General features: G+C 45.7%; 1 protein-coding gene across 2 annotated transcripts in view; it reads right to left on the reverse strand.

Moving 5' to 3' along the window:
• DNAJA3 (DnaJ heat shock protein family (Hsp40) member A3) overlaps positions 1-9,511 on the reverse strand; it is a 31,029-nt gene extending 21,518 nt beyond the window's left edge. For both annotated transcript variants that reach the window (XM_082670279.1, XM_082670278.1), the window contains exons 1-2: positions 9,298-9,511; positions 3,327-3,460 (exon numbers count right to left, since the gene is read on the reverse strand). In XM_082670279.1, coding sequence (XP_082526405.1) covers positions 3,327-3,460; positions 9,298-9,508 — 345 coding nt within the window. In that variant the 5' untranslated portion in view covers positions 9,509-9,511. The remainder of the gene's footprint in view (positions 1-3,326; positions 3,461-9,297) is intronic.
• Positions 9,512-12,334: the final 2,823 nt, after the last annotated feature.

Raw genomic sequence — 12,334 nt, forward strand, 5'->3', positions numbered from 1 at the left:
CAATATCATTTTGGAACTGTCTCCTTGAGTAATGGAAATAAAAACAAAAATGGGGCTTCCCTGGTAGCGCGGTGGTTGAGAGTCTGCTTGCCTATGCAGGGGACACGGGCTCGTGCCCCGGTCCAGGAAGATCCCACATGTGGCGGAGCGGCTGGGCCCGTGAGCCATGGCCGCTGAGCCTGCGCGTCCGGAGCCTGTGCTCCACAACAGGAGAGGCCACAACAGTGAGAGGCCCGCGTACCTCAAAAAAAAAGAAAAACAAAATCTACAAATGGGAAATAATTAAACTTAAAAGCTTTTGAACAGCAAAGGAAACTAAACAAAATGAAAAGACAACCTACAGAATGGGAGAAAATATTTGCAAACGATGCAACCGACAAGGGATTAATTTCCAAAACATACAAACAGCTCATACAGCTCAATATCAAAAAAACAAACAGCCCAATCAAAAAATGGGCAGAAGATCCAAATAAACATTTCTCCAAAGAAGTCATACAGATGGCCAACAGGCACATGAAAAAATGCTCAACGTTGCTAATTATTAGAGAAATGAAAATCAAAACTACAATAAGGTATCATCTCACACTGGTCAGAATAGCCATCATCAAAAAGTCTACAAAAAATAAATGCTAGAGAAGGTGTGGAGAAAAAGGAACCCTCCTACACAGCTGGTGGGAATGTAAATTGGTACAACCACTATGGACAACAGTATGGAGGTTTCTTAAAAAACTAAAAACAGAGTTACCATATGATCCAGGGATCCCACTCCTGGGCATATATCCAGAGAAAACTATAATTCAAAAAGATACATAAACCCCAACGTCTACTGCAGCACTATTTACAATAGCCAGGACATGGAAGCAACCTAAATGTCCACTGACAGATGAATGGATAAAGAAGATATGGCTTATATATATATGATGGAATATTAGTCATAAAAAGAGAATGAAATAATGCCATTTGCAGCAACATGGATAGACTTAGAGATTATCATACTAGGCGAAGTAAGTCAGACAGAGAAAGACAAATAACACATGATATCACCTATATGTGGAATCTAAAAAAAAAGATACAAATGAACTTATCTACAAAACAGAAGTAGACTCACAGACATAGAAAACAAACTTATGGTTACCAAAGGGGAAAGGGGAGAGGGAGGGATAAATTAGGAGTCTGGGATTAACATATACACACTACTATATATAAAATAGATAACTAATAAGGACCTACTGTATAGCACAGGGAACTATACTCAATATTTTGTAATAACCTGTAAGGGAAAAGAATCTGAAAAAGAATAGATATATATATTTATGTATAACTGAATCACTTTGCTGTACACCTGAAACTAACAACAGTGTAAATCAACTATATTTCAATAAAAGAAAAAAAAGAAATAGCCTGGCTGTTCCTCAAAATGTTAAACATGGCAATCGGAATTGCTATGAATTGACCCAGCAAGTCTGCTCCTAGGTATATGTATATACCCCAGAGAAATGAAAGTATAAGTCTACACAAAACTTACAGAGGAATGTTCATAGCAGCACTACTCATAATAACAAAAAGGTGGAAACAATCCAAATATCCATCAAATGATGAATAGATAAATAAAACACAGTATATCCATGCAATGGAATATTATTTGACCACTAAAAGGAATGAAGTACTGCTGCATGTTACAACATGGATGAACCTGGAAAACATTATTCTAAAGTAAAAGAAACCACGGGACTTCCATGGCAGTCCAGTGGTTAAGACTCCGCGCTTCCACTGCAGGGGGTGCAGGTTAGATCCCAGATCAGGGAACTAAGATCCCACATGCCACATGGCGTGGCCAGAAAAATAAAAAATAAAGTAAAACAAACCAGTCACAAAAGTCCACATATCACATGATTTCATTTCTATGAAGTGTCCAGAATAGGTAAATCTATAGAGACAGAAAGTAGGTTAGCAATTTCAAGGGCAGAGGAGAATGGGGAATAAGGGCTTATGGTGTGGGGTTTCTTTTTGAGATACGAAAATGTTTTAAAATTGATTGTAGTGATGGTTATACAATTCTGTGAATATACTATAAACCAGTGAACTGCACCCTTAAAAAAAAAAAAAGTAAGAGAAGAAAGTAGCTATCCAAGCTATAAGGTCTGGTCTTGATCAGTATTTGGCTTTAAAAAAAGTTTTTTTTCTTTTTGGCCACGCCGCTCAGCTTGCGGGATCTCAGTTCCCCAACCAGGGACCGAACCCAGGCCACAGCAGAGAAAGTGCCGAATCCTAACCACCAGACCACCAGGGAACTCCCAGTAATTTTTAAAATTTAAATTGTATTTAATTTATTAATTTTATTAAATTTTAATCTTCTTGAAGAGATGGGAACATATGTATATGTATAACTGATTCACTTTGTTATAAAGCAGAAACTAACACACCACTGTAAAGCAATTATACTCCATTAAAGATGTTAAAAAATTTTTTTAATCTTCTTTATTCTGATATGGCTTTCCTATGTTTATGGTGTTAAAGTGCTCTTTCTTTCATCAAATGACATTAATAGATTGTACTTGATTATTTTTAACACCTATATTAGGCAAAATACAAAAGCTAGCATTCCTACATCGGCGCCCTTGGTCTTTAATTTTTTTTTTTATTTCGATTGTGTTCATCAGAGCAAAAGCCTGGAAATCACAGGTCTAGATAACTCACATGCCACTTTACCAATCAGCCCAATACATTCCGGGATATGGATGATGGGTTAAAAAAATGAAATAATTCTAAACCCATAAACTTTTATCTAAATGCAAAGAATGAGTACCTAAAACTTAGAGCAGCACACCTACTGACTCAGAAGATACAGAAGAGATTTAAGTACAAAAACAGCCCTGGAAAAAGATTTTTTTTTTTTTTTTGCGGTACGCAGGCCCCTCACCGCCGCGGCCTCTCTCATTGCAGAGCACAGGCTCCGGACGTGCAGGCTCAGTGGCCATGGCTCACGGGCCCAGTCACTCCACGGCATGCGGGATCCCCCCGGACCGGGACACGAACCCGCGTCCCCCGCATCGGCAGGCGGACCCCCAACCACTGCGCCACCAGGGAAGCCCAAGATTTTTTTTTTTAATCTCTGGTTCTGACTCTCCTTTTTTCTACAGCATTAACCAGTGTGGCCTCACGCACTTGAGGAACATGGTTCAGCAGAGCCCATCTTTACCATCTCATTCCACACTCTCGGCTGCACACAACCGACAGGTACGGGCACACACACTGCACCCGTCAGGGTCACACTACATCCACAGCATCCCTTCTGCAGTCTCGTCTGTAAAATCTTCCATACAGACCTGGTAATAAGCTTTCTTGATCTCCTTCTGGCTGGCACTTCGGGGCACTCCTAATATCTGGTAATAATCCTCTTTGGCCAAAGGGGCGCTCGTGTGGAAGGAGGCAGTACAAAGAAAAGGGTAACTTTTTACTCCTAAAAAAGAAAAAAGGAAAGAAAATCACTCTGGGAATGTACTCAACAAAAGGAAATTGTGAGCAAACAACCAGCCAGGCTATACCTGTGAAGGAGCAAAGAGGTCACAGCTTTAGGGCCTCTTCTCCTCCAAGCCCACTGGGGACCAAACTCACTGCACTTCAAAAACAGCTAAAGCCACTGTAAACGGAGTCTACAAAAATAAGTGCTGGGTGGGGCTGATTCTGCTGGATTACACTAGGGCTGTAGCCTCATTATACCTCTAAAGGAACCACCCCCAGATGGGGGCTGCACCTGGGGATGACTGAAAAGGAACAAAGCTCTCCTGTTACAGCTGGCCGAGCACCCACCATATGCCAAGTGTTCACATAGGCCTTGTCTCACTTAAAGCTTAACGACTCCCGGGTTCTTTCTCTCCACCATGCAACCTTGGATATCTTCTTATGGGGTGGTTTTCAGAGTGTGGTCCCTGGACCAGCATCATCATCAGCTTGCTGGAAATGTAAATTCTCAGGCCCCACCCAAACCTGAATCCAAAACTCTGGAGGTGGGGTCCAGCAAGCTGTGTCTAACAAGCCCTCCAGCTGATGATTCTGTGGCACACTCAATTTGAGAACCACTGTGCTAAATAAATGGTTCTTGGTCTTTAGAGTCACAGATCTCTTTGAAAGCATCGACCCCTCCCCTAAAAACAATACATATATATAGACACACAAGGTTAAACGGCCCTGTGCCAGAACCTCTGTTTACCCCAGAGCAGACAACCCAAAAGGGATCAAAGCACATGGTAGCCCCGCCTCCATGCCCTGCCCTCCTTTCAGGCCTCCTGCATCAGAAGCTGGGAGGAAAGGCTGACAGACACATCGACTCAACTGCCCTCTGTATGGAGCAGCGAGCCAACTGGACTGTCACCAAGTGAAGGGGGGAGAGCTGCTCTACAACCTGCCTCCTAACCCCCAACCTATCCTGTGACAACTGAAGATGGGGAGCGCAGGGATGGGAGCAGAAGGGGCCAAGTTATTGCAAAAGAGAGGGCAGGGCCACAAAAGAGAATGAGGATCATGAGGCAGCTCCAGGTTTTTAAGTCAAAGGTTCCCCTGCCAAGGAGAAGCTTCTAGATTCACCACTCATTCATTCAGCAAACATGCCTGCCAGGCACTGGGCTCCTCGCAGGAGACATAGCACGATCTTAATACTGTACTAGGCAATGAGGATACAAGTCTAAGCCAATGCCCTCGAGGAGCTTACCGCCCAGCAGGGGTGTGTGGGAGGCAGTGTGTGAAGTGATATGAGCACACAGGGACACAGAGTAAGAATACACAAAAGGGTCACCTAGCCAGAGTCTCTCAGCCTCCACACTGTTGACAACGGGATCAGGTTCCTCGTGGGAGGGGGAGGTGGGGGGGCTGTTATGGGCTGAATTGGGTCCTCCCTCCCAAATTCACATGTTGAAGTCCTAACCCCCAGCACTGCAGAACATGACTGTATTTGGAGATGGGGGTCTTTAAAGACAACCCTACCAAAACATTGATCTTGGAATTTTATAGCTTCCCGAACTGTGAAAAAATAATTTTCTATTTTTTTAAGCCACTTAGTCTGTGGTACTTAGTTATGGCAGCCCTATGTTATCTATTTATAGCCTAACATACCTATGTATTTATTGTAGGATGTGTTAGCAGCATCCTTGGCCGACTAGTTATCAGTAGCACCCCCCAACCCCAAACTGGTAACTAAAACTGCAGATGTTGCCAGATGTCTCCTGGAGGGTAAAATCATCCCCAGGTGAGAACCAGTAAACCCAATCTCAGAAATTCAGAGGTCTTCTAAGGCACTTGCTGTTAAGCTGCAGAAATTAGCTCAGCTAAGGAGGGCTGGAATCCATCCAGATTTATGCCTGTAGTCCTGGCACCGTTTGCAATAGCATCCCCTTTTGCTTTCAAAAGTGCTCCATTCAGCAACTACATCATATGATCACCTTTGGTTTGGAGAGAGAAAGTGCTTGTGTAACTGCAGGTACTATGATATAACTAGAGATTCGAGTGTGTGTGTGTGTGTGTGTGTGTGTGTGTGGTGGTGGTGGTGGTGGTGGTGGTGGTGGTAGAGGGGTGGTTACAGATGTTGATGAGGATGATAATTAATAGGGCCTAGGAATAAACAGAAGGGCCTTTGAGTATGCTAAGGAGTCTGGATTTTATCCTGAGGGCAATAGGGAGCCACTGCAAGCATTAAACAGAGAACTGTTCAGATTTGCATGAGAAAGAGCTCTCAAACAACAACAACAAGGATTGGGAGACAACTTAAAATTCATGTATGCACAAAAGACAACCCAGGGTGTGGAGCATATCCAGGAAGGGGTCAAGAAAAAGGAAAATCAGGAGAATAAGTAGGAATGGTCAGAACGAATGATAAAATCAGAAGCAGAAAGTAAATCCGTATTTTCAGTATCCTCCATACTTGTTTTCTGTTGCTGCACCCTAGATTTCCTGGAATATGAAAAGTAGACAGTGTGGGAGAGGCAGAGACCACTGTCGTCTTTACCTGGTCAGATCTGAGAAAAACAGCAGAGCTAGTTCCTCAGTGCTCCCATACTCAACCCCCGCTTCACTCCAGGACTGAGGGGTTACCTTGACTTATCCTGCCTGTTTCCCCCACCCCTTCCAATCCAGAAGGCAGAGGCTGGTAGTGGCAAAGGTTCTGGAAGCTGCAGCTTCTACATCATGAGAAGAGAACTCAGGCTTGGGTTAGAATGGGAGACAGTAATGTGCACAACTGCATATAAAGACAAGTACATTTAACTAGCACAAGTTTGATGACTTGACATTATCCCAAAGGCATCAATGATTAGCAATGATTAGAAAGAGCTCACTTAATAGACATATTTTCCCCCGAGATATGACCAATAAATGTCTTGCCCATTTTAGAACAACCCAGAACAGGATTAGCTTCCAAGTCATTCCAAGAATGGCCAACCTTCCACTCTGGGAGAAGGTGTGAAATAACTACCTTCCATTCTGGGAGAAAAAGTCAGATTTAAAGTGTTGTTTTTAGGGACCTCCCTGGTGGCACAGTGGTTAAGAATCCGCCTGCCAATGCAGGAGACACGGGTTCAATCCCTGGTCCAGAAAGATCCCACATGCCGCAGAGCAACTAAGCCCGTGCACCACAACTACTGAGCCTGCACTCTAGAGCCCACGAGCCACAACTACTGAGCCCACATGACACAACTACTGAAGCCCATGAGCCTAGAGCCCGTGCTCCACAACAAGAGAAGCCACTGCAATGAGAAGCCTGCACACCATAATGAAGAGTAATCGCCGCTCGCTGCAACTAGAGAAAGCCTGCGCACAGCAACGAAGACCCAATGCAGCCAAATATAAATAAATAAATAAATTTTTTAAATAAATTGTTTTTACATCATCTAACTGTACTGCTGGATTTGAGATGAGATCACACACCAACGTTTGGGAGCTGAGATGATGACCTTAGATGTGGTAACAGTGCACCTTGAAGGATGCCACCTCTCACAGGTGTTCAACACCTGTTACAAAACATGCCCATTGTGGGCACTGGGCTCACTTGGGGAAAAGGACAGCTGACTGCAGTTCCTTAGTAATCACCCCATGCCAGGCTCAGTACTTAGTGCTTGTCTGTCTCTCACACATACACATACACAATTATCAAAAAATGTTCCCAAACCTGGGCAAATGTGATATGAACTAATTTAGCTTAATAGGTATCTAAGGAATTAGTAATTGAGCACAAAGATGTAGTCAAATTCTATTCACAACAACCTTGACATTAAAAAACGTTGGCAAAACCTAAAAACGACCACTTTTGCTCATACTGAGAAATACAGCATGACATCAATCCAAATAATCCTGAGGAAACCTGGGCAGACTACTGCTCCATCCATCCATGAGGAAATATAGGTGGCAGGAACAGAATTTAAAAATGTGACCATTCTGGGGCTTCCCTGGTGGCGCAGTGGTTGAGAGTCCGCCTGCCGATGCAGGGGACATGGGTTCGTGCCCCGGTCCAGGAAGATCCCACATGCCGCGGAGCAGCTGGGCCCGTGAGCCATGGCCGCTGAGCCTGCGCGTCCGGAGCCTGTGCTCCGCAACGGGAGAGGCCACAACAGTGAGAAGCCCGCCTATCGCAAAAAAAAAAAAGGGACCATTCTGACCAAAACCACATCCAATCTCTTTGTTCTCTGCTGTATCCCCTGTACCTAGAACAGTACCTAGCATATGACAAGTCCTCAATAAATACCTGTAAATAAAAACATTTTCAATTAAGGAATAAGAGGCACAAAAGGATTAAATAATCCACCCAGGTCGCACACACATTACTGGAGTAGTGTTCACTGTACAAGGTAATAACAATTACTGATACTTTAATTACTGGCTTTTATGTAAGCATTAAAAATTGGATCTCAATAGGAAATTACCTTGTGTAAATTACCTTGCCAGGATCCTCTAATTAATCATCTTTGTAAGTTTATAGTTTAAATATCATTTGCACAAATTCTAGGGAACACAAACATCTAGCCCAATCCAGGCACATCGTTGGTTGTTCACTGTTTCCTCCTTCCTTCCTTATCTCACTATAAGGGAAGTCACCCAACACACAGCATAAGAAACCATCATAGCTAAACACTTAAAAGGATTAATATATACTAATTCAACATCACCTCCAGCAATTAAGAAAGCAGCAGGTTTTGAATCAAGGCTCAACTACTTTCTAGCTTTGCGACATTCTTCAAGTTAACATCTAAGCCTCAATTTTTTAATCTATAAAATAGAATTAATAGCAGTGTTTATTACATGGAAATGATCCATGCCTGGTGCATAGTAAGTGCTCAATATATATTAGTTTGCATCAATGACCAACATAAGAACTTCTTTATTTTTGAATTTTATTTATTTTTTATACAGCAGGCTCTTACTAGTTATCTACTTTATACATATTAGTGTATATATGTCAATCAAAAGGGACTTCTAAAAAACAGTATGTCCTTCAATTTACACCATGTGGTGGAGAGCGTAAGCTATGGAAGAACAGCTCTGGATTTGGGACAACTCTCCTTATCTAACTTTATGACCTTGGGCGGGTCAACTCCTCTGCTAGAACCTCAGTTCCCCACTATTTAAAATGGGGATGATGGGGCTTCCCTGGTGGCGCAGTGGTTGAGAGTCCGCCTGCCGATGCAGGGGACACGGGTTCGTGCCCCGGTCCGGGAAGATCCCACATGCCGCGGAGCGGCTGGGCCCGTGAGCCATGGCCGCTGAGCCTGCGCGTCCGGAGCCTGTGCTCCGCAACGGGAGAGGCCACAACAGTGAGAGGCCCGCCTACCGCAAAACAAAAACAAAAACAAAATAAAATGGGGATGATGAGCCCCACCTTGCAGGGTTGTTGTTACCATCAAGTAAGAAGAAGCACAAAGTGCCCAGCTAGCCCATGAGCAGGTACTCACCGAATGGCAGTTACCTCTTCCCTTCCATTACAGGCTAGAAGGTAGAAGGAAGGGAAAGGAATTGGGCAGGAGAGCAGCGGCAGGCCGGAAAGAGGCCTCCAGAAATGTTTACAGAGAGGTGAAGGTTCACGGCTGCGGAGCGTTTCATCCCCGCCGCCGGAGGCTCCACGCAGCTCTCCCTCGTTTACCACCTCTGAGTAGCCATTTGGGTCTCTCTGCCTACTGCTGGCCCATCTCCCCCAAGCGATTCTGCATGTAGATCAGAAGACACGCTCCACCCCGCTACCACCGTAGTCGGAGCAAAGCGAGTCACTCCTTTCCAGGCCTTGGAGCCCCTCACTCAGGCGCTGGAGCCTGCACTCACCTGTGAGGCTGACACCCGGTCTCAATGTCAGCAGCGCCCCGGGACCGCGAGCTCCCAGGGAAGGCGCAAAGGCTGGGACGCTCAGACTGCGGCCCAGTGACGCCCCCACCACGCCCCCCATGGGCGGCCGAGCCCCCCTCCCCGCTGCAGCCGGCAGCCGCGGAGTCCCCACGGCCACCAGCAACCAGCGTGTAGAGCACCGCGCCGCCATCTTGGCCCGGGGACACTGCGCCTGCGCCACCCGGCTCAAGGCGGCCTCACGCGGACTACGCACGCGCGCAGAGCCGGCACTTCTAGGGGCGGGGCCCGCTGCGTTCACTAGCGGGGGGAGTGAGGGAGACACAAGCACGCACCCGAGCGCACGCGCGCGTTGCGCGTGCGCGTCCGCACACAATGCGCTTTCTTCGTAGCAGACGCCGAAATGATGTTTGCTCTAAAAACTGCTAATAGGTAACTTGCCTTGAAGAGCCTAGTCATTCTGTGTTGGATGATCAATACTGTACCTTATCTGTATAAGGGCGTGGTTGAGTGCAGCCGAATGTAACTGGTCTGAGGGGCCCGGCAAGGGGCGGGACTACAAACCCCGGCGTGCAATGCGGCCGTCAGTAGCGCAGATCTCAGCATGCAGCGCGCGGCTTCCTTCCTCCTGACCCTGAGTCTTAGGTCTCCTTGCTTGAGGCTTACTCACCCGGCGTCGGCGCAAGCGGCTGCGGTCTCTGCCCTACTCCTAGATCCAGGCCTCAAGCTCACTCTCCCTCTGGATGATTCCCCACGAAAAGAACTTTGATCGCTCAGCTGTCTCCTAAGCGCATTTGTCTTTTCCAAACCTGTAGTGAACTTGGCGGTCGCTGAATGTGAGCCAAGCTACCCGAAAACGAATTTAATAAACGTTTTGGTCACCTATTAGGTGTCCCGCGCGTTCTAGAATGTCGAGGATGCAATGATGAATGACATACCATCCCTACTTTGGAGGAGCTCACGATGAGTCGAGAGACAGGCTCCTTGGCAACTAAGATAATGTGATCAGTGCTATTGTAGGTATAAACAGTGTTACAGGCACACAGGTGAGGAGTTTCTCAAATAGGTCGGGGGCATTGGGGTGTCAGGGAAGGCATCTGAGAGGTAACATTCGAGTTGGACTTTGGTGAAAAGTGTGTCAGGTAGCGGTCGAGGGGAAGAGTATTCTAAGCAGCAAGAACTTCAAAAGCAGATGTGAAAGTGCTTGCCCTGTACGCTCTAAACTTGGGGTGTATGACTGGAGATGAGGCTGGAAAGATAAACCTGGCCTGGTAAGTCCTGTAGAGGGGTTTCTGCTTTCACACTCCCACCGCCACCACCCTTAACAATAGAAAGGTAACCTGAGGGCTCATGGATGAATTTAAGATGGTCTGTGCTCCTTGCCCCTTCCCCCATTATACATGAAATTTTTGTGGATGTGGATATAAATCTGGGGAAATATCCATAGCTTTCATCAATCAAATTCTCCACAGGCTCTGAAATTGAAAGAAGGTTAAAAACCACTGGTCCAGTGAAGAAGAGTTATGAGGCTGTTGTAAACTGCAAGAAATAGTTGAGAGTTTGCGCTAGGAAATGTAGAGGACTGAGGTGAGCAAGGGACGTTCTAGAGAAACAGGAAAAGGCTGTCCATGGGATGGGAAGTGGGGAAAAGAGTTTGTTTAATATTTAAATGTCTCCAGCATAGTGCTTAAGCTTATGGGCTGTGGAGTCAGACTGCCTGGGACTGAATCCCAGCTCTGCTGTGTGTCCTTGGACAACTTACTTTACCTCTCTGTGCCTCCGTTTCCTTTCTCTTGTTTTTTTGGCTGCGCCACGCGGCACACAAAATCTTAGTTTCCTGACCAGGTATCGAACCTGTGCCCGCTGCAGTGGAAATGTGGAGTCTTAACCATTGGACCAGACCGCCAGGGAAGTCCCTCAGTTCCATTTCTCTAAAATGGGGCATAATAGTAACTACCTCAAAGGATCATCTGAGGACAGAGTGAGATAATCCATGTAAAGCCTTCATACTGTACTTGGCACATAGTAAGTGCTCAATATATGTCAGTCCTATGTGCCAGGCTCTATGCTAAGCACTGGAACACCAAGGAGAACGCAGACAGTTACTTGCCCAAAGGGATCCCAAAACCTAAGGGGAGCGGGGAGGGTGCTGGATGAGAAGTACAGCTTTCAGGAATAAAAGCTGAGAACAAGAGCCAAAGGGATTTTCATTTACCACCTCAGAGTGAGTCAGGAACTAGAGGAGGGCTCACTAATATGAAAACTTTGTCAGCTTTGTAACTTCCTCACTTTTTTGTATTTTAGTACCAGCCCCTCCCCCCATCTACTTCCCCACAGTGATTAACAGTGAAGATCCTCCACACCGAAAGTGGGTGTGTGTTCTTGTTTCTGGGGATAGCAGGAAGGCTGATTGTTGGGGAGGCCATAGGGAATGGAGTGGGTGAGGATGACTACTAAAGGAGGGGAAAAAGGCCCAGGAGAGAACACGGAAGCCTCTGGCAAGACTCCCTGGTGAGAGCAGCCTAGGGCTATGCCTGCTTTCTCTCACTGCTAGTCACCATAGAAAGACAAGAGATGATACAGTTACTAAACGAGTAGATTACAAAGCTTGGGAAATCTCCACAGCAGTGGTCCTTGGTCTGTGCTTCCTGAATCATCTTGAGTCGATGGTTGTTTGGAGACAACGAATATGCTTTTTTTATGTTCTCCAAACAGTAGTCATGCCAAGCTAAAAAGCCCAGGAAAGAAGCAGTTTTGGGGGAAAAAAGATAATGAGTTATTATTACTTGGACTGAACACCCCTGAGATATCGATGGGACCAATTTCAGGCAATTGGTGGCTATGGAGAGATAGGAAAACTTTGGCTGTGCTAAGAACAGTCTCCAGCTCACAAAGAACTTTCTCATGTTTTCTATCTTGATACAATCACAACCCTCTGGGTTAGTAGGGCAGAGGCTATTCCCATTTTTACAAATGGACCCCTCACCCTCACCACAAAATAACACCAAAATAAGCTCTG

The sequence above is a fragment of the Grampus griseus genome (assembly GCF_964374135.1).
Source record: "Grampus griseus genome assembly, chromosome: 14".
NCBI lineage: Eukaryota > Metazoa > Chordata > Mammalia > Artiodactyla > Delphinidae > Grampus > Grampus griseus.